We start from the raw sequence: 24578 nt of genomic DNA, 5'->3' as shown, positions 1-24578 counted from the left end.
ACTTTTTTAGGGTTCCGTAGCCAAATGGCAAAAAACGGAACCCTTATAGATTCGTCATGTCTGTCTGTCTGTCCGTCTGTCCGTCTGTCTGTCCGTCCGTATGTCACAGCCACTTTTCTCCGAAACTATAAGAACTATACTGTTGAAACTTGGTAAGTAGATGTATTCTGTGAACCGCATTAAGATTTTCACACAAAAATAGAAAAAAAAACAATATATTTTTGGGGTTCCCCATACTTCGAACTGAAACTCAAAAATTTTTTTTTCATCAAACCCATACGTGTGGGATATCTATGGATAGGTCTTCAACTGAATAGTTTGCGCGAGAGACACTTCCAAAGTGGTAAAATGTGTGTCCCCCCCTGTAACTTCTAAAATAAGAGAATGATAAAACTAAAAAAATATATGATGTACATTACCATGTAAACTTCCACCGAAAATTGGTTTGAACGAGATCTAGTAAGTAGTTTTTTTTTTATACGTCTTAAATCGCCTAAATACGGAACCCTTCATGGGCGAGTCCGACTCGCACTTGGCCGCTTTTTTTATTCCCTCCAACTTCCATCATAGCGGTATGTTTTATGCAGGGCTCCGGTGACACTGTGGTAACAATAAAGAAGCCCTAACGCGAGGGTTGTTCGTCTTGAGGGCTCTCCACAAGAGGAAGAATTGTGTGGACATACCTTTTTAGTATTTTATAATTATCACTACATCGTCGCATAAAAAAGTCGCTTTCCGCTGTCTGTCTGTCCATAAGTATGCTTAGATCTTTAAAACTAGGTACGCATCGGATTTTGATGCGGTTTTTTTTAATAGATAGAATGTTTCAAGAGGAAGTTTTATGCATAATTTAACGTGCGAAGCCGCGGCGGGTCGTTATTTCATTTTATTTTAAGAAGGAAATTAGTTACAAATTCCACAAGATTCTTGCAATGTTTCAAGATTAATTAGGTAACCTAGATGTAATAGGCAGCTATAATTATTAGTCTCTTCAATGGTATGTCACTAGATGGTTAGAGCCCGTTCGGTTCGTCTTTTTTCCTGTCTATAGGGCAAGAATATTTTTTTTATTTGTTAGTGAGTGACAACATGAATTGAGACCTTCCGCTTCCAAAATTGTGTACGCAGTAGATACTCTTTATGCGTTGTGAGGCGTTATAAAACAATTATAATTTTATCATGATACATATTATACTGATACATAACATCACTGATAGATTCATCACGTACACAAGTGCAAGCTACGAGCCAATGCGACCGCAATCGAGGCAGGTGTAATTCGTAGCGAACCAGCGTAACAAATTGGATGAGGTTGTGCACAATGTAGCCATCATATGCCTAATCCGAAATGGACGCCCATGCCTGTCGGCAATTACCTATGCGGTAGATGGAAGGATTAAAAAATGTTTTAGGTAAAAATATTTTAATAAAAAATCGAGAAAGTGAGTATCTGTGAGTTGACTGAGTAAAACTGTGCGTACATTGTCAAAAAGTGAGAAAGTGACAATTTAGTACAACCACTAATTGATAAAGGACGACGAAACAAAAAGTGACCAACGTGACCAACGTCCACTAGACATAATAGGTTTATGACATACGAAATAATAAATAAATTCTAACAAAACCGCGACCCCCGCGAATTTCGATACCTAGAACAATTGTGCCCTAGCTGTGCAGATCCTGACTTCCAGATAAAGGTTAGTGTTGTCTTGACAAACTGACTAATTTCACTCTAATAATTGTGTACCTACTTGTGCCGTTATCAAACACGTACCATTTTCGAAAAGGTCATATCAATAGTTTTCTTTCCCCATTCCCACAATGCAGTAATTATTATTTCACTTGGGCCGTCCGTCAACTCGTCGCTTTACGGCGACGGTCGGTAGACTCAAGTTATACCTATAGGTAGTTATATGTATAGTCGATAGCATTTTTAATGTCACAACAGGTATATTATCATATATTATCAAATAAATATAACATCTCGTGTAAAAATAGCGAATTCCATGATTTAAGGTATGATGCTAAAATGTACTACTTTTCAGTAAGTCCTATCAATAGTTTTCTTTCCCCATTCCCACAATGCAGTCATTATTATTTCACTTGAGCCGTCCGTCAACTCGTCGCTTTACGGCGACGGTCGGTGGACTCGAGCCCCCGTTGATAGCATTTTAAATCAGGTTAAGGTCGCTGCAGGTTGATCGAACGGCTTTCTTTTGTTTTTCTTTAACTGAGACACTGGAGCGGAGTAATTAGATTTTTGAAAATCGAACATCGCCTTGCTTCCGTTTTTTATTAAGTCAGTAAGTTACTGAACTGTAGACGTTTCCATTTGGCACATTCACCTGTGTCAGATATTTTTGTGCGCTTCGTAGTGTAATATTGCGCGTGTATTGACTACCTATTATGTATGTACACACAGCTGCAAAAGTGCACTACATGGTCTACATGAATGTGACATATTCATAAACTGGGCGTGCAAAGCTAATCTTTAAATTTTGCAAATAGACTATTTAAAAAGATAGCAAAAGAAAAAAATCTTGGTCCATCTCGATACCTCGTAGTAGGTAATGATGATACAATCATGTTCGCGGTTGCCACTGTTGCCAGTATTAAGGACATTGTTGAATTGGAGGACGTTGCGTCTATCTTAGTTACTAAAAGGATATGATATATATTTGAAGTACGCAATTCTAAATTCACCTTTATTTAAAAACGAATGCTCTTTAAAAAAATACACATGGAAAATATTAACTGCTAGAAAAATCATTTCTGCAGAATGGCCCCATAAACGTCCGCACCAATATCACCTCAATAAATAAAATGGACGCTATCCAATACGTTGTGATCAATAAAATCACATCCCAAATGTAAAACGCTATGAATTCTTCATTCGAAATTGTGCTGACCATGTTAGGGTATTATCATTTTTAGTGCTTGCCACACTGGTATATTCAGATGGAATTTTTGATGCACTGGCTACACAGCCGCGCTGCCATTGGACGATCTGAATATTGTATGAACCAATCACAGTGTTGCGCTTAGCGCTGCATTCCAATTTCAAATGTTGAAGGCGGGAAATCGTTGGCTACATAGTAACGGCTGTTTTGCAATGTAATAGGGTTATTTGTTATAAAATCAAACGTAATTTCATCGCGTCCAAGTGACATTTGGCTCTTGCGGCGTACGCTGCGCGCTGGATGCGATGCCGATAATTTGATATTCTAGGCCAGAATTTTAATGTGCTGAGGTATGCATCCGCTGTTCGTTAAAATGGGATGTTCGCGTGTTAGTTGAATATTGATAGCTAACCACTTAGCTAACAAATACTTAATAGGTATCTAAGTAATAGTATAATAACTGTAAATTTTAATTACTTAGGTACTTTACTTTATGTAGTGTGAGTATGTAGTAACATACCTATCTTCAAGTGTTTTAAAAGGTTGTGATGTCCTTAGGCTAAATGCTTCGCTTGGTCAGTAGGTAAACAATAATCCTATCATCTTTATGCTAATAGCAGGTGCTATTAACATATGACAAAGACATTTTGTCTAAAAACGACACATTTATGAGACATATCAATAAGTATGTCGTACGAAACACGAGTTGCAAATTTTCTTTAAGTAGGTGAGTAGCGTACTTACATTTGAAGATGTCTAAATAATGTTAAACCGCAAGCGGCCATGCAGCTCATAATTGAGTAATCAGAATATTCAGAATCGAATGTAGCCTAAAATTAGATCTAGGTAATAGTAATATGGTTACTACATCATCATTTTAAAAGCCATAATGCGTTAATTGGTTAAATTATATGGTTAAATAATAAAAATTAAGTGGTTAGGTTACACAGTTATGACATGTAGGTATCTACCTAAACCCCCCTAAACGACTCTTTATCAAGAAAAAAAAAACCAGAGTTATAAAATATATTTTTCTGCCAATCTTACCTAGAGTCTGTTCGGAAAGAGAAGAGTCGTGGAATGTATTGGGCCCCATGCATTCCACGACTCTTCTCTTTCCGCATAGGCTCTACACTTGAAAGCAAAGAAAACAGGCCACTTTGAATATCGTTCCCATACAAAATTACCCGTATTGAGCTTGAGTGTATGTCATTTCCTATTGCAAATCAGAAAAGTTACGTAATACAGATTGCCCTCGCATTATTTCTGGCTTTAATCAGGTTTAGACGAATAATGTGGAGTATTGTGGCAATCGACATGTAACTAATGATGTTAGTTACCTATTCAAATTAGATGTAGCATGCAATGACCAGTGCAAAATCATTTATCAGAATAATACCTAATGCGTTAACGCATTTGATCAGAATATTTTAGCTTTAATGTTTAAAATACTATTAATGGAAAGTTAATAGGCTGAAATCGTTTCGATACTAGAAGGTAAATCTATAAAATCTACGAATTACGTTACGGGTACACAATAACTCAAGCGATGTGACATGTGTCATATTACTCCATAGATTAGAAACGGCGTGTTAGGTGGTAACCTGGGTAACTAAACTAACTAAGCACAGATGACTGTCAGAAGACTAAAAACGTGCCTCAAATCAAATAAGCCTTCTGGATTTTAGAAATGTTGAAGAAAATTGGGAAAACTTCCCCCTTTCATTTACCATAATTGGCCCCTAAAAATCACCACTACTGCCTAAAGGCTATGGGGGGTTACGTTTAGGGGACTGATCATTGAAGTTGGGACGATATTAGAAGAATTTACTAGGAAGGACTTCCAGGAGATGAGAATACAAAACAGTAAACATTATGAAACATTCCGTAGAGCAAATCTCTGGTGTCGTCACAAGCAGCCATTGTCCATACAAAGCCTTGTTGTGGCCTTGTCGATTGTCTTGCGTTTGCGCATCGCATATTTCATTGTCACGTGTATGGGCCACGGATCTACAATGTACCTACAAGATTGCCTGTCGAATATCAAAAGTGTGACGAAAATCGGAATGATGTCCAATGTCATTAGAAATATTGAATTCAGAAATAATATGGTTTTGGGCGTTGAATATTGAAAACCTGATTCTCACAGATCCTGGTGGATTAGGGTTCTTTCAACTCAAAATCACTATAGTAATGGACCCTATAATGGACGTGGAACCGGTAATGGGACATAAAACCACAAATCCTCTAAAATCATCATCTTCCTCGCGTTGTCCCGGCATTTTGCCACGGCTCATGGGAGCCTGGGGTCCGCTTGGCAACTAATCCCAGTAATTGGCGTGGGCACTAGTTTTACGAAAGCGACTGCCATCTGACCTTCCAACCCAGAGGGTAAACTAGGCCCGTATTGGGATTAGTCCGGTTTCCTCACGATGTTTTCCTTCACCGAAAAGCGACTGGTAAGTATCAAATGATATTTCGTACATAAGTTCCGAAAAACTCATTGGTACGAGCCGGGGTTCGAACCCGCGACCTCCGGATTGCAAGTCGCACGCTCTTACCGCTAGGCCACCAGCGCTTTTTCACAAATCCTCTAAAATAAGTATGTAAAAGTAGTTTATAAACACTGGCAATATTTTACCATAAATAAGAGTCATAGAGCTGTTTAAGTTTGACTTTTTATTAATTTCGGTTAATTTTTAAGAAATTGGCGCCAACCCAAAAGTTGTCGTGTCACTGGAAAAAAATAACCAGTAAGAATTCTTAACAACTTCGCTAAGAGAGGTGAGTTCATATATTAAATTGTAATTAATTATTACTTGGTGTAAACTAGAATGTGTTTTGTTAATTGCATTTACCATGAGATAAGGTATACAACACATTATGTTGTGACTCTAGAGATGTATAAAAAATAGTAGTATTTTGCCCAATCCCATTATAGGAGCTGTAAAACTGCATACCTCCTATGATGGGATAATTTGTATACAGGGATGGGATTATTTGTATGCCCTGTTAGTTTGTATACAGGGTGGATTTTCTTTTTGGGTCAGTGAGGGCAGCTACCAGATCCCGTGCTGCGACGAGAAAACGGTCTTAGAAAACCTTCCCTCGATTTCAAATTAATGAAGATTGGCTTTTACAGATTTTGGAAAAAACATACAGGGTGCGAGAAAAAGGTAATTTTTGACAATCTTTTTTTTTTATGCCAATCGATCCCATTCCTATTGAGGATCAAAAGCTTGTATGGAGCTAAAAAAAAATTCCGGCTAGAAAAGCCACAAATCGAGGAAAACTTTTCCCATACAATTTGTATGAAAATCAAAACTTTTATTTTTCACATGCTATTTTTCTATGACAATTGATTCCATTCTTATCTAGTATCAATAGTTTCTTTGGGGTCAACTTACGATAATGTACTAAAAAGCCACAAATTAATAAAAACTTTTTCCATTGACCCCAAAAAAACTATTGATACTGGATAGGAATGGAATCGATTGGCATACAAAAATAGCATGTGAAAAATATAAGTTTTCATTTTCATACAAATTGTATGGGAAATGTTTTCCTCGATTTATGGCTTTTCTAGCCTGAATTTTTTTTTGTTCCCTACAAGCTTTTGATGCTCAATAGGAATGGGATCGATTGGCATCAAAAAAAAAGTTTGTCAAAAATTACCTTTTCCTCGCACCCTGTATGTTTTTTCCAAAATCTGTAAAAGCCAATCTTCATTAATTTGAAATCGAGGGAAGGTCTTCTAAGACCGTTTTCTCGTAGCAGCACGGGATCTGGTAGCTGCCCTCACTGACCCAAAAAGAAAATCCACCCTGTATTAGTTAGTGTGGTTCAAATCTTGGAAATGGCATTTGAGCCACTTTCGGATTTCCGATTGAGTTGAAATTTTGGATACGTATGCAAATCGGATGACAATGCAATCGGGTGACAAAAATGACTAATAACTAGTTTTTTGCCAAAACTGGATCCACGTCCATTACCGGGGTTCCATTACTGGAGCTTTGGTGTCCATGACTGGAGAAAAAAAACATACTTTTAATTTATTAATTATGTGGAAACTAACTGCAGTATCTTTGATACAACACGCCTGAAACATGAAAGAAGGATAGGATATTCATCTTTTAACAAGCTAAGCGGTAGAACTTTTACATGTATCAGGGAAATATCACAAATACTTCAAATTTCCTCTTAAATGTCCCATGACTGGTGCCGTTACTATAGTATATTCAATCCTGATGATAAAAAAGGTCCCAATAATTTGTATGAAAATTGTAGTTTACACTATGTCACGTACAGTCGTACATACAAGTGAAAAATTTTCTCACACTAAATTGTGACGTAATGGAATGGATATTTTGGGGCATCTTTTTTTAATGGTAGGATGCAAAATGCTGTCGATTATTTTGACCTTTGTGTTTGTTAGAAAGAGAACAAAATATATAACACTTAGCCAAACCTTCAACTACAGAATTAACCATCTGAGTTAGGCGATGAGATGAAGGAACTTAATAAGTCGTACAATGGGGCTTCTTGATTAATGATAACATCAATTCATTCGTAATTGCTATAAATAACTGTTGTGTTATGAATAACTGCTCAAGTATATTTATTATTTCTTATTATAATAGAATAGACGCAATTCATTAGCATAATTAGGGCTTGCAATTCGAATATTCGAATTTGTCGATTATTCGACCTGTTTTGATATTCGAATATTCGGCGGCTCAGGTTTCGAATATTCGAATATTTTTTATTACTATAAAAAATCTATTTCATCCGCTATAGTTACAGTTTCTGTGTGTTTTCCGGGTATTTACAGTGAATGAGGAACGATAGGTACCCAAACACGAAGGAAATAATAGTTTTACTGTATTCCTCTCGATAGACTTCGTGAATACAGTGAAACCTAACTCAATTTCAAAGAAGACGAAATCAAAAAGATGTTATTTTTGCGGTGCATAAGTTTTAAGTTAAAGTATCATTCTGTTTATTCAGTACAAGCGTACGTTAAGCGAATGTTTGAAGTCTAAACCTTGCCAATTATCGCAATTCTCAAATTTGATCATACACCAAACCTGCCCAACTAGGTAATCTAACCATGCACCTTTAGCTGACGAATAATGCACCCAGTAGTCAACTAACTTTTTCCCTTAAATATTCCAATATTATATAATTAGCCGACCATTAGGAATAAAAACTTGCCAAAACAAATAAAGTCAATAAAAATTCAAAATACAAAGGAATTAAAGGCCTTTTTACAGGCCTCTGAGTGACTACAAGTTAAATCGGAAAATAATTATCTACTAAAAATATATCTTACATACCTAGGTGTTTGGGTGGTTAAAGTTATATTATATCACGCAACGACGCATTTATAATAAAAGTTTTATCTTGAAATATTGAATAGGTACGTCTAATTTTGGCGTTTTACTTGTTTTTATAAATGTGGGTATCTCATAGTAGGATGATAAAATCTAGTCAATTAAGTAAATTTCTGCAAAATATCATTAGTTTTAGCAATATGTGAAAGAAGCTTTTGAATAAAACGATAATAAACCGATTTCTCGTTCCTTTTCTTATTTTTTATAATATTCGAATAATTATTCGAATATTCGAATATGTCGTCAGAAAAAGTCGAATATTCGAATATCTGAAAGTTTCGAATATTTGCAATCCCTAAGCATAATGCTGTAACTTACTTTTGCCATCTTTTGAATCCTAAATTTTCGAGTCCAGTTTCAAGTTTTACAAGAACACTAAGGTTGAAAACTTGAGTGTTAGGAAATACTCAAAAGAATTACTAATTAAGTACCTACCTACTAACACTGGTAACATTATTAGGTGCAGGTTTAATTGTACTATTAGAAAAACAACGATTTTCACACTCTAAAGGACACATAAGACTTTTTTGTCTTATCGTGCGTGGGTTTTAGACAAATTGCACGTGAAACCTTGAAATTCCGCGATGTCAACGTCTTCGGTGGGTATTTTTGTTCCGCCATGTGTGGGCTTCATTGTCTTAGGGCAACCTGTATGAGTCGTGGGCTGTTCAGAGTGCAAACATACCTTCAATCAAATATACATACATACCTATGGGCGGACGCGGCGCGGCGCGCGGGTGCACAGAGTGGACGCACGCACGCGGGTGCCATGTCGCACGCGTCCGCGCCAGTTAGCATTGCTCATGCTATTTTTCGTTAACCCTCTGACCCGCTCCGTGCAATAGCGCCAGCTAGCGAAAGCTCTATTACTTTGTCTATGTATAATAAGGATCCTAACCGATTGTATATCTTCTTTTTGCATTTTTAGCCTGTTTGTTTCTGCTCTATAGGGCATGCAGTACAACCGAACCGAGGTTCACAATTTATGACCACCACACACATATGAAAGGTTAATTTTAAAGTTAAACTTAAGAATACGAATACAATTAAGAACTAAACACATTACAGTCGGTCGGTGCCACAGTTCAAACAAAACGTTGTAACCTTAATCTCCTGCTCCTAATTGTTACATCCATCTTTGTTTTCACCCACAATACTTTTACTCTATTACTCATAAAAAATAATCACATACTAACGCTTTACAAATTAATATCAATATTTTAAAAGCAAAACGCATTGTTACTAAAACCAAGTACCGCCTTTGAATCGCTTTTAAAAGGACTTAACGACACACAAATCTTCATGTCATTCCCCAAGATATGATGCCTTAGCTCAGTCGGCGCTTACGACGCCCAGAATACAATTTGTACTAAAGTATTGTAAGAAATAGCGTAAGAGCGCGCTTATTTGTCTTTTGTTTAAGACTTGTAACCTTTTAGAATTGAGATGTAACAGTCATCGCTCAAGACAATCATAAATAAGATATTCACATTAACTAATGTTTCACGTCTTTCATAATTTGGAGCAGTTACAATGTGCTCTGGAAATATATATCACTACAAATTACTGTTGGTCCATTGTTTAAGTTTTTAGTGGCGTGTGGTACAAGATGTAAGCTTAGGGCGGGGGAGTATTGTTACTGGAAATAAGTCGCTGAAGATGAATAAATAGACTGATAAAAATGAATATTTGCAGCCATAAGTGTCATAATATAATACAATTAAGTTGGTTTTTCAAAGAACATATTTTTCGAAATTAAACGTTTTACGAAACCAATTTTGGCTAAAAAGGAGCAAAACAAAAATCGGAACTACGTTTGTATCTGAAAGTATGGGTAAGAATCTCTGAGTAGGTATGGCAATAATATATAAATAGGTATGTTATTGCCATACCTACTCAGAGATGTAGGTACAGTCGACATCAAAGGTATGTGTTTACACTTTTGCACTTTACTCATTTACAATAAGGCAAAAAATTACACATATCTTGACGTCGACTGTACTGAACTTCAACCACGAGTATTAAATTAAATTAATCATGGTGTTTCTGGAGAGTGTGTATCAATAATACAGAAATATACACTAAGAAATTCTACAAGTGTGCTAACAAAATGTCCAAATATATACAGGTAAAATTTTCCGCTGCAAACAAGGCCCCAGCCTACGCTTGAAGGAGATGGATGGCCACATTAAGCCACGTCTTAATCCTCGCGGTGGCGATTAGGCGTTTAATTGCGCCCGGGGGCCGCGGCGTCTGTCTTTTCGGATGGTGGGCCTTAACTGACCATAAATTCTGTGGTTAATTGTGCTATGGCCATAATTTTATAGATGGCCTGATTTTTGCGTTGTTTCGGGGTTTTTGGCCGCTCCTTTAAAAATTAACATAAGATGTAAGTATTGGGATAACTTCGAAAGCAGGGTAATTTTGAAAATTACAAATATCTACTTTACGAGAAGCACTTTTTATTGTAGCAACAATAGAAGCTTACGAAGTTACCCCAATGTATCTCAATATGGATATGTGGCATGTTAATGTGACGTTTTGAATTAAATTGTAAGAAATTTTTCTATATTATGTTAATTGTGACGTAGTGGTTGAGACTGCAGGGATGTTGCGGATGCAGATTTTTTGACATCCGCGGATGCGGATGCGGATGTCAAGATTAGGTACTTAGAAAACGTCAAATATTACATTTTTAGATTTTTTTTATTTTAAAAAAAAAACGAAACGTTTAGTATTTGAGCAAGAATATAGGTGCGTTATATTTAATAAACAGTAACTTGGCCGACTTTTCTGGATCTAGACGATTTCGTTATAGGTAATGACGAAATTACCTAGCACTTACGCCGCCGCTAAGACGTTCCTGTACCGACTTGTTCGACATCCGCATCCGCATAAGCTCCGCATCGATTTTATGCGGATGCGGATGCAGATGCGGATGTTGAAAATAATGCGGAAGTTCCGCGGTTGCGGATGCGGATGCGGATGTTCGCAACATCCTGGTTGAGAGTTGGTTGGTTCCTTGCTTTATAAATTATTATCTTGTAGAGCACAGGTAGATATTGAAATAAGAGCTTTACTTGTTTGTTACTTAGGAATGTTCCTAAGTGATACAAAATATAAACAAACAATGTATCCCATAGTAACTGCGAATAATCAACACAAAAGCTATTAATTATAAGATAGCCGATAACAGCAAATACAAATATTGACACAGATCATTCTGACATCGCCTTAACCTTTCATATAATCACCTCTATTGCTTATCTCAATTTATTGTGAACTACAACCATCATAACCTGAACTATATGCTAGTATGAATTGTTTTGGGTAAAGGCTCATATTATTACTGTGGTTGTATGTTATCTTTTGTGGAACTTCATGCGATGAGGATGTTTTAAATTCCAGATATATCACAAGATATGCCTATATATGTCAGCATTTCTTCCGTTGATTAAAGATTATGAATCACTGCTTATTGCATTTATTTCCGTTTTTTTGCTGCTTTTATCAGCCAAAAGGCAGAAATAAGTATATTCTTAAAAAGTATTTTATCCAATCGCAATTTTTTTAAATAGCGAGAAATGGTTGTATTGGGTTAACATTCCAAGCTGCTAGCGAGGTATATTTAGGATGAAGAGATAACTGTCAGTGATATGTGTATCTGACACTTAGAGGATATAACCAAACGGAGACGCCTTGTCTGTAATTTTCTATACAAATACAAAACAGTTTGCCGATTATTGCGGGAGAGGAGCACGTCAAATGTATACGTAACGTAAAAATAGTAATGTCAGATAAACGTCAGTTTATGCATTGTGTATGACCATTAGCCGCCTGTTTTCGACAGAGGTTAACGCCTGTTTATGGCTGCTCCGTTTGGTTATATCCTCTAAGATCTGACACTGGCAATACTGACATTGACAGTGTCACTCATATGGACCATTTTTCGAAGTCAACAATGTATTGAGAGCTTCGTCTATATAATATATTCCGTCGTTGCTCGCTATTCACAAACGTACCCAACTCTACTCTCCCCTAAAGTTACTAAGTGTGTAACACGTTTGTCGCAAGACAAATTACGTAAAAAGATCCAAGATAACCAACTTCCCACAACTAAAACTAAACAGCAAGCAACATGAGACAATTAAGCATATAAATTTAAACAATTAAGACAACGTAACACGTTTTTACATTAATTTAACTAAATGGTCCTGTCGGCTCGGACTAAGAGTTTCAGGCGATTTAGTGAACAATAAACTAGTTTGTTTTGTTATATAGTGGGTTATTTTAGAAATAGCCATAATGGTGAAGAATGTTGTACACACATTACGAGTAGGTAGTAATTACATGTTAAGTGTTATAATTTTTGGGGTGCAAATTGCGCTTCGAGCTTGAAATGGCCATTACCTATTTGAAAAAGGAATGTTTACTGTCCAAAGTTACATATAAACTAATAGGTTGTCTTAAACTTCCTATTTATTGTATACTAGCGACCCGCTCCGGCTTCGCACGGGTTAACAAATTATACATAAAGCCTTCCTCTTGAATCACTCTATCTATTTAAAAAAACCGCGTTAAAATCCGTTGCGTAGTTTTAAAGATCTAAGGGCCACCCCACATCTGGCGTCGGCGTCGGTCAGCGCTATGGAAAATGACGTCGCTGCGCAGTTGCGTCGATGTTGCGTCGACGTTGCGTCGAGCAGGGCCATAGAGTTGTAGACGGCGACGAGACGCCGACGCTCAAAAGACGCTAGATGTGGGGTGGCCCTTAGGGGGAGGGAGGGGATCAAGAAAATATGACATATTGTGACATGGGGGAGGGGGGAGACACAAACTTTGTGACGTCACTTTAACTTCATCAGTAACCGAAAATTTATTTAAATTATTTTATTCGCTGTACATTTAAATAACAAGTTTTTAAAACGATAATCGTTTTTATTCCTTTAATTTTCTTTCCTAAGCAGTTTTGGGTTATAAAATTACTAATATTTATATCGTCAAAAATATTTTAATAAAATATTAATAATACTTAGGTACTTTAATTCGATTTGGCGATTTCGTAGAAAAAATGTGACGTCACACTAGGGGGGAGGGGTTTGCCAAATGTGACCAAGTGTGACAAGGAGGGGGGGAGGGGTCAAAACACCTAGAAATTCGTGTGACGTAATTAATGGATGACCCCTATGTAGTGATAGACAGGTTGGAATCCTTGTGAAATGGATTTCAGAAATATTGAAAACTGGATTATCAATCAATCGCCAGTAAGTTTCACAATATCAACTACAATGTGTCCACAAAGTTTCCGTTGCATCTCCTAATCTTCGTAACTGCATCAGCTATTAAAGCAACTTTATGCTATAATTATAATAGTGGCTTAAGTGAAAGCTTAGGTCGAAGCGTTTAATGCATACTTAAACCGTTGTTGATTACATTTGCATTATGTATACTTTTCAACAGATTTATACTTTGAAAAAGCGACCCGCACTTCGCACGGGTTAACAAATTATACACAAACCTTCCTCAAGAATCACTATCGATAGGTGAAAACCGCATGAATAACCGTTCAGAAGTTTTTGAGTTTATCGCGAACAAACAAACACACAAACAGACAGACGCGGCGGGGGACTTTGTTTTATAAGGTGTAGTGATAACTAACTAAAATTTGACGTTGTTAAGCTGCGCGCAGTACAGTTGAGTAGCTCGCTGCACATTAAATTAAATTAAATATCATTTATTACATTACATGTGGGGTAATTTTTGAATTCTAGTCAAACCTATCCATTTCTAAATTTGTCTAAAGTTGAACCTGTCAGTTCCGCCATATTGCATTATCACCAACTATATCATGTCACCGTCAGCCACTATGCGACCATTAACCGACCAAATAGCTATAAAAGGCCAGTAAACTGGCGTTTAGCGGTTTTATAGTGGGCTTGCGGTGGTCGCACTCTTAACATTGTTTTTAATGAGTAGTATAATGGTCAATTAAACTGTAACGACTGCTGAGAATAGTCGCGCACTGTGAGGACTTGTACGACGTACGTATGTTACTGACGTGACTGAACTCCAGTGTAATTTGCCCTCTGGTTATAAATAGTTGTCATAGATTTTAAGGTCGTTCTTAAATTGGCAATTTGAGGTAAAGAGATGGGAATAGCATTAGTGCTTTTAGGACGATGATATAATTTGAAACGTCTTATAAACCCGCAGGACGACTGGGTTTACAGTTGTTTTTTACACGAGAATCCTTGTTTAAAAAGGGGTAAATCCCTTCGTCTTAGTAACATATAAGCCCTTTTTAGATTTGATCATAATTTTCGTTAACAAGTCAGTAGGAACATTTCCTTAAATATGCGGAAGATATTGAGTTTACTGAAGGGGCTATTGAAAATGCTATAGTTATTTCTATGTTGCTAGTGAATCTGTGATAGGTACTAGTGTTGCCTATTCATTAATTTCAGTATTTAACATTTTCGTGAAATAATTAGTAGGTAAATATACAGATACAGTAGACATACCCCACGCTCTTTGATTAGATCACAAGGAAGTAGGTGTTACCAAGTCTTAACTTTGAGTGGTAACCTAATATATTTTCAGCAAAATATACGATTATATAGATAAAGTTGTCAATCAAATCATGGTACTATTAGAAGGCAGAGTCTAATATCTTTTTGTTCTTCATCGAGTTGCGCCCACGTTTAGGCATACGTTTGTCCAATTTTCCTCAAATTCCAACACGTAGCTATTAATTTCTAAGCTTACAAGAAAGTGCATACAAAAAAAAACGTCCGAATTAATCCCATTGTGTTCCCATATAAGGTAAACGTACTAGTGCTCGACAGGCTATTACCCAGGGGGGGGACAGTCACATATAAAGCCCTTTATTCATATATATATATATATATTATACTACTCTTTGCTATTACCCAATGACACCCTGCTGACACCTCTATTGACAATGACTTAAGTTTCAAGATGACATGTACTAGAATGTACATAATACCATCCATTAAACATGTAATAATCAAGTCGTTATTCAGCATAACGACTGAATGACTGACTTCCTAGATGGCTAATTGTAAACAAAGTGAGACAAAACACCGGATAACATGGACGAAGGTGACTGATAATAGTAATAATGTGCAAATTAATTAGTCTATCATTGTTAGTCGTTAGATAACTGTAACTGCGGAGTAACCTGGCTTTATTATGTGCGATTTCTAGTACACATTATGTTACCGCAGGTTTTTTCCCTGACATAAAGTCAGGTAGAACTAAGTTGCACTTAGAATACATAGTATGTACTTATTACATACTTATACCTACATACATATCATTTGAGTCGCTTCTACGGTACTACTAAATAACTACCGACATATTAGACTTATATCGACCGGGATATGAATCGTGATTTGATTAAGTACCTTTTGTATTGTTTTCGAGCGCGCGCGAGCGGTTCATAATGTTCATATCCCGGTCGATATAAGTCTAGTGAAACTAACCGTGAATCATTCAAAACTGTTACCGACATATTACATATTTACGAAAGTTGTAAAACCCATAATTTTCTAGTATCATCTTTTTTTGTCTGTCCTTATATTGAGTACATAAGAGCGCATCAAATTACGTAATTAACACATAGGTACCTACCGTAAAATTTGAAGACTCAGATTTTACTGTTATATATGCTACAGGACTCGGATTTTACTGCTATCTGGGGGCACGGCAGTGCCCCCGCCAAGTCGAGCGCGAAGCAAACACTGCCGTACCATCCTTTACTGGAACCATTTCGCCGCATTTTCAGGCCCCTATTTGAGAACCTCTGGATAAGACCAGAACGCAGAAATTTTCGTCATCCAGTAAGATATAATCACATACTTAAAATCCAAAATTTCAAGTCTGTAGGTCATTTAGTTCCGAAGTTAAGCGAAAGCAAAGTTTCGCATTTATGACACTCATTCACTCATTCACTCATGATCATCAGAATAGAATTAGTACTTCCCATAAACTCAGAGAGCTTAAATTTGGAACAGAGTTAGGGTTTAATGGCCACATAAAGAGTAGACCTAAAAATATTGCAATATCAGTCACGTTTTAAAGATCTAAGAACTGCATAAGTAAGTTTGTAATCCTATATAAATATATGATATTACAAAGTTACTGTTGCAGTTCCTACAAATAGTAGGTAAAGTAAAGGTACACTACGATGTACGATGTGAGTATGAATGAAGATATGTTTAGTTATGATATGTGTATACATAGTATGGGTATGAGTACCCGAAAAGAAGGACTGCCTACAAAAAGAGATGAGATCCCATCAAAAACATTACATGTAAAAAGGTGTAAAATATAAATGATTTGGCAATCGCACATAATGCTTTACTCGTACCGTACTCGTAAATATGTGTAATACTCAAACTGCAATTAGCGGTAGCGTTATGTTCAATTAGAATTATTTTTAATAGGTGACGATGATCCTTTTGTCATTATGCAGCCGTGCGATGGCCAAGTCATTATATGTATTACAAATTAAAGATATCTTATTGATACGGTTTTAACACCCCCTGGCACTGATTAAAATAACCGACTTGGTTTCACATTACATCTCAAAACTTTTTTGTAGTAAAAGCGTTGCGAGACTTGCACCTTTTTACATGTAATGTTTTTGATGGGATACTTCTTTCGCGCTATACTTAAAAGAATGTCCATAGTGTACGTGTACCTATATCCATATAAAATGTATATTAAACTCACTTGTTCTGCTTAACAGGCGTAGTCGACGGCGTAGGCCTCTTCTCCTCCTTAATCGTACTATTGTTCATTTTAGACGTCAACCTCTTCAGCACGTCATCCATCGACCGCTTATGCGGGTTCCCGAGCGACAGCGCGCTATTATGATTCAGCAATGAATTGTTATTATTGCAAAGACCCAATTTAGCTTCAGCCCCAGGACTGCTGCATTCGGAAGAGCCGCGGCGTCTAGCTTGAAGATCATTGACTTGATGAAGACTTAAAAAAGAGGAGGGGACTAGAAGATTATTTGTCATTTCTAAGCTTTGTTCGAATCTTTGTTTCTTGCTCGGTCTTTCTTCTTCGAACTGGTCTTCCTCGCTAATGGAACTTCTGGGGGAAGAACTTGGGGAGAACTTGTAGTAGGTTTGGTCGTCCTCCTGTGTGTCCGGGAAGTCCAGAGGAGCCGGGCCGGCTTCGGGCTTGTCCGTGTCGGCGGCACCTTCTTGCAATTTCGACGGAGGTGACTTTCGTTTAGATGACATGTTTCTGGAAAGATGGAGAATAATTTGGTTAGTTAAATGTGTTTAGTAGTTTCAGATATAAAGTATGACCACATTGCGTAAGCCTTCTTTATATATTCATCTGCCCTGGCCTTGTCAATGAAAACATATCGTAGGTAGGTATTAAAATTTAAGTTCGAATCGGCCTCCTTCTTAAGTTGAATGAAGGGATGCTCTGATCTGTGGTAAAGCACGAAAGCCTACGTAAAGCACCTTTCGTCTTAGGTACTGATTAATTGGTACCCAAGACCAGCAAATCCGAATTAAACACTATCACTACAAGCCAAAGACAATCCACCAAATCTACTTATCCGCAATCAGTCAAGACGGCTTGATTACAAACGCAAGCATATCGTTCAAACGCTTATCCAAAACCCGGGTCAGATGTCAAACGTTTCCCCACACTATGATCCCCAAAACGGTTTACGTTTATACATAGCCGATATACGCTTAAGCCCTTTGCGTTTTGGATTACTGACAATCCCAAAACGGCTTATATCAGTCGTAGGGTATTGGGGGTTAGGATATTTTGGTGTTGAAGTGTGGATGAGTCTCAAACTCGCTTCGTTAAAGCATCTAATTGGGTATCGCTAATTGCACTGCCTTTGGACTTAAGGTGTCCTCTATGTACAAGGCTGGGGCGTGACGTTTAGGTGAGACTGTTTGACGTTTGTTTTAGTGCGAGTTAACCAACTCGTTCGTTTATTTACCTTTGTCTGAAGACAACACGTGAACATAATCGTACAAGGCTTATATACCTACCTTAACTAATGAACCTACTTCATTATACCAATAAAACAAATCTTCACTCGAATTCTATAACGTCGGATATGAAAATCCGACCGAAACGAATTTCATTGTATATACTCGGTACGAGTAATTTTTCATTGTTATGTAATCAACTTTAACAGTTTATTTGTTCAAATCAGAACGAGTGTCTGCGAAGTTCCTGCACTTCGCAAATTGGATAAACGAAGTACAAATAACGAGTTTAACTTCGTTTCTTATCTATGTAGATGCTCAAAGTACAGTCGCCATCGGATGTATAGGAGCGGCTAAGTTGTTCACAAATATTTGAAAAACGCCTCTTTTTAGGGTTCCGTACCCAAAGGGTAAAAACGGACCCTATTACTAAGACTCCGCTGTCCGTCCGTCCGTCCGTCCGTCCGTCCGTCCGTCTGTCACCAGGCTGTATCACACGAACCGTGATAGCTAGATAGTTGAAATTTTCACAGATGATGTATTTCTGTTGCCGCTATAACAACAAATACTAAAAACAGAATAAAATAAAGATTTAAGTGGGGCTCCCATACAACAAACGTGATTTTTGATCGAAGTTAAGCAACGTCGGGCGGGGTCAGTACTTGGATGGGTGACCGTTTTTTTGCTTGTTTTTTTTTGCTTGTTTTGCTCTATTTTTTGTTGATGGTGCGGAACCCTCCGTGCGCGAGTCCGACTCGCACTTGGCCGGTTTTTTCGAATAGGTACATTAGGACTAGGTACCTACGTTAAAGTGCATGTGTAGATCATTTTGAGCCGCTCCGATATATTTGATGGAATCGTATCAAAAAATATGCGGAATAACTTCTGGTACAAGCAAAAATTATAATTTTACTATTGAAAAACTTGGACTGCACTTGGCCGAGTGCGAGTCGGACTCGCCCATGAAGGGTTCCGTATTTAGGGGATTTATGACGTAGGTATTTAAAAAAAACTAAGGTCAGTGAGGGCATTTCCGTCATACTTTTTTATAAGTTCACTTTGGCTGGTCATAACTACGATGATATTTAATTTTTAATAAACCTGATGACTGTAATAGATTAAGCATTTATTTAACTATATAAAGGTACTCGTATTAAATTGCTAGTACTGCTGGTTATTTAAATATGATTTTTTTTAAAAGACATGTCAGTTGACGGATTTTCCCTAGGGTTTGGAGCATTTCCGTCAACCAGCGATTTTTCTTGTATCGTGACGTATTACAAACATATACGTCAAGTGAACAAATACCACTATTGTCGTAATCGAAACTAAACCTTAGCGAACTCAATTTAAGGTTCATTTTAGATTTTATTGCCAAATATATTTTTTTGGGGCAATTCCGTCCTATTTTTAAATTCATGGGTAATGAACATTTTTAAAAACTTTAAAATTATTATCTGCTTTTTAATTTTAAATAATACAGCACAGAATATCGGTTGATCTACGAAAGCTACCACGAATTTATATGAGAAATTTTACAATTCAGTAAGAATATCGCATCACCTCTCATGAGTATGAGTTACACTTAAGGGGACGGTATATGACGTTTTCGATTTAGAGCTCACTTTGTGCATTCAATTTGTTCAAGAAATGTTTAATAACTGCATTAAATTATACGTAAATTTGTTCACGAAGAAGCCGTGTACCGGCTCTTCATGGCATAATATTTTTTATTTGCTGTAATTCTCTACAAATCGACACTAAAAGTATCCAAAAATCAAAATATGGAGTTCCGTTTGAGCAACACGCATTACAGTTTTGCCTTTAACAGTAATTGAGTTGTTGTGTGATTTTGAAAGCTAGATAACTAAACTAGCAAATTATTATCTACTTATATTTTTACTCACAAATACAACACAGAAATTCAATCCCAAATGTAAACTTTCGTACAATTTCCATACATTGACGACATCACTCAAAATTCTTCTTCGAGTCAGATGGCCGCTGGCCTTGGATCGAAGCAGACGTGTACTTCGTCGTAGCTCGTTTTTGACATTATTTAGACATTTCATCATATACGCATACGAAAATGTATACCAGTAGATAAATTGTATTTCAAAAAACAGGGTAAATAAATTTATTTAAAATTTGATTTGTTGTTATTTACAGGTCGTAACGATCGAAAACAGCAGTAAACTATCCTAAAACAATACGATTACAATTGAATTTAAGTAACTTGTTCCTTCAAAACCCGCTTAAAATGAAAAAAGTTTAAAGACTCGTTTTACTGATTGGGATTGATTTTCATTATGCTGGTATCAATTTTGCGTCATTAAAAAAAAGTATATGACTTCTGTACGTCAATGACATTTGATGTCAATTGTAATCTTGTATTTACGTTAGAGAATATTATATATTCATTTAAATATTACTTACCTATTAATACGAAGCGTAATTCGTTTAATACCTGAAAGTCTTAGTGTCTACACCTACTTTGTTTCCGTTCGTTCCGTCTATATGTGTGCGATTACGTGCTGATCTCAATAATCAAGAAACAAGCCATAATCTTCAAGAATAAAATAACAGCAAGACCAGCATTTAGTACTAACTAGTTTTTGCGGATTTGGAGACAAGAGATGAAGCTTACAGGCTAATACCGCTGCGGTCTGGTTATTGTTATGTGTATATATCGAGTATTATATAAATTTACTATAAAATAACAATGTTTTATTTCAATGACATTATGTGCGTAGGTATGTATGTTTCGGTGATTATAAGAATTTTGTCCACACAATAATTGTGCAAAGCAGAGACTGCATCATGCTTTCTTTACGGTATAAGCGGTATGGTACCGTTATTATTTATCAATACCGGTTCGTTTTGAAGGTAAAACTATACCGGTTGAAATACAAAGGACGGTACCGGTATAAAATTACAGCAGGGACAACCATTTTTATAGGTGTACAGTCAGCTGCAGAGAAAAGGTACGACCAGATAGATAATTGTATGCAGGGGTGGTACCTTTTCTCTGCAGCTAGCTGTACCTAAACCATCATTGACCGAGCGTTGGCGAAGGTCTCCGTTTCAACTTGGGCAAAAATGCTTTCGTATGTCCGAATTCTTCTCCTTTGCATATCACATTTCTCAACTGATTCTCGTGAAAATTCGGTAGTCCGATATAATTATTCGGTTTCTTTTTTTTTGAACAATTTAAAATAGGCAGAAATTGTCATAAAGGACTTAAGCGCCAGTAGGGTCTGTGACACTTAAGACCACTGCGATTATTAGGTACTTACTGGCCCCTATTTCACTACGACCACGGTGACAGGTGCGACAGTTGTCGACATCACTGTTGCTGACGTCACAGGCCTCCATAGGCTACGGTAACCGCTTACCATCGGACGGGCGATGTGCTTGTTTGCCACCAACATTTTAATAAATAAATAAACTCCATTATATTGCCACTAAAAAATTCTTATTTTGCGAAGCTAATGACAATTGTCACAAGAAACACGGCAACTGTATCGAAATTGCGACACAGAACTCATTTCCTGTCAAGACTTACCGAAAATTCTTTGAAAAATCTTGTGACAATTGTCACAAGATTTTTTCGCGAGAGAAATGTCTGTTTTATCCGATATAATAAAGTTTTTTTTGAATAATAGGTACAATGACGGTGGCAAACACGAATACGGCCCGCCCGATGGTAAGCGGTAACTGTATTATTAAATTGTACAACGGGACTTAATCGCGTATCTAAGTTTTAAGATTTACCTCCGACGTTTCGAGGACGGCGTTGTCCCCGTGGTCTCGGAGAAGACTGGCTTAAGTTGATATCAGCATCTTCTAACCGCGCGAGTTTTTCGAACTACCCGCACTTGGTCTTGTTTATCCGCTTGAACGTTTTGCGGTTCCGTTGTACAATTTAATAATGTGTAAAAATCGTGAAAGTTTAAATCAGTGTTAGCGGTAACTGTAGTCCATGGATGCCTATGGCGTCAATAACAGTGATGTTTTAACTTTGCGGCGATTTTTGGTATCAGGTTTGGTATCTCACATATCAGATATAATACATAACTATAAGTAGGTGAGCAAAAATGTACCATAACCTAACTCAGAATTGTATTACATAAATACATATACAAAAAATAGTTCAACGCCAAAAGATTAATGGAAGACCTATGTCCTATAATAGGTGAGTTGGTCTTAAACAAAAAATATGCAATAAAAATGTGTAACTGTGGAACCCATAGTGAATCCTACTCGTACATGATCGGTTTTTATATTATGTACCTATAAGATATTTTCTACTTTATACTTTATAAGTGTACCTACATAATATTTACTTATAAGCAGTTGTCACGTAAAATATTTGTAGATTTTTTTGGAAGTATGTGTCACATCATCATCATCTTCCTCGCGTTGTCCCGGCATTTTGACACGGCTCATGGGAGCCTGGGGTCCGCTTGGCAATTAATCCCATAAATTGGCGTGGGCACTAATTTTTATGAAAGCGACTGCCATCTGACCTTCCAACCCATAGGGGGTAAACTAGGCTCTTATTGGGATTAGTCCGGTTTTCTCACGATGTTTTCCTTCACCGAAAAGCAACTGGTAAATATCAAATGATATTTCGTACATAAGTTCCGAAAAACTCATTGGTACGAGCCGGAATTGCAATTCGCACGCTCTTACCGCTAGGCCTCCAGCGATTTTTTTGAAGTATGTATAGCACAAAAAAAATATTTAGAAATGTAACATTTAAGGTAGGTAATTAAAATACGGTATAAACATTATTGGAGAAGACTTGGAGGAAGTGTCATAGGGATCTACATTCGATGCGTGGAAAACAAGTTCTTTTGTCTAATTATAATCCATCGGCAATCACGCGAGCGCATAAAACGAAAATCATTTTTTTTCACTCCCTAAAACTCCCTTAACCTAATAACAGTAAAACAAAAAATAAAATATAGAGGGTTACCAACCAGCCAAAGAATTATAAGTAGATATATGCACTTATCCCAACGCACCTCACGTTCTACTCTGCACGGGGTTCATTGCCGCTCCTACCGCCGTAAGTAACTATCAACACCTACATTATCAAGGCTACGATCGAAGATAATCGCTTCAGCACTGAAATAATACCGGTGGAATACCGGTATAATATTTTTTATTTTAATTGTATTAATTTAATAGTAAGTAGTGTAAGATATTAGGGGTACATTAGCCAACACTGTTTCCATATATTTTCAAATTTTATTTTGTCCGCCTTAATTAAATTTTGCACCCTGCCGGAACTTTATTTATTTAAATTCTCATTTAATTGATTTTGAGCCTTATGAAAAGTCGTATAGAGTAGTAAATAAAATTTTACATCTGACTTAATGACATCTGGTTTTATTCGGTTTAACTTTAGAAAACGCGTATCTCGACAAAGCCATAATGTAGAAAATTGTCAACAACCAAATGAATTATTAGAATTTAAATACGTCACGTGTGACATGAACAGACAAGGAAAGCAAGATTAAATGTATTGTTTCTCTTTCTTCTTTCAATGGAACGCTTTTCCTAAAAGGAGGCCACTAAACTCAAAACGCTATCTTAAAAAAAAACTTGATGGGTCAGTGACCTGTCCCAGTAAAGTGAGGTAGTATGCGTGAAGTGCGCTTGTGTGTGAAATGGGGTAAATTGACAGAATCTGAAAATTTACCCACCTCTACCGTCACCTTAAGTGAGTCAAATCAAAAAAGGTTGGCAATATATGAAATAGGGAAATTCCGACACATGACGATTTTTCCCTTTTCGTAATTGAGGGATTTGTCCACTCGCTAATTTTGTAAACATAAATTTTAACCACCTATAGTTTCTCACCAATAGATTATAACGTAAAATTGATAAAGAGCCCGATAAATATGCATATCGAACAATATAATAAACATACTCATTAAGACCTAACTTACATCGTCTCATCCCAACTTCACAAAACAGAGCAGCATACTCATCTCGATATCGAGTTCGGAGCGCACCTGAACTTTTAAATTTTAATAGCGTTTTTTTTGTATTTACTGGCGACTAAGCGCTATCTGTTTTTGACTACTGATATTAAATATGCTCTCTGCTTTATCGATCGAGTCAGCAAGTGCATACTGTTGTTAGAATAGCCACAAATGTTGTTGGACGGATTTGTCCCGCTGACGGATTTGGCCACCCTGACTTACTACTTACTTTATCTCGTTCAAACGAAATTTTCGGTGGAAGTTTGCATGGTAATGTATATCATATATTTT

General features: G+C 36.8%; 1 protein-coding gene across 1 annotated transcript in view; it reads right to left on the bottom strand.

Moving 5' to 3' along the window:
- Positions 1 to 24578, bottom strand: part of LOC134654630 (transcription factor egl-13) — a 149432-nt gene that overhangs the window by 79832 nt on the left and 45022 nt on the right. Inside the window, exon 2 of the mRNA XM_063510103.1 lies at positions 17051 to 17575. Within this exon, the coding sequence (XP_063366173.1) occupies positions 17051 to 17571 (521 nt within the window). The 5' untranslated portion in view covers positions 17572 to 17575. The remainder of the gene's footprint in view (positions 1 to 17050; positions 17576 to 24578) is intronic.

This window comes from Cydia amplana, chromosome 15 (genome assembly GCF_948474715.1).
Source record: "Cydia amplana chromosome 15, ilCydAmpl1.1, whole genome shotgun sequence".
NCBI lineage: Eukaryota > Metazoa > Arthropoda > Insecta > Lepidoptera > Tortricidae > Cydia > Cydia amplana.
Note: the sequence above shows the minus strand (reverse complement) of the source record. Positions and strands in the feature narration are given on the sequence as shown.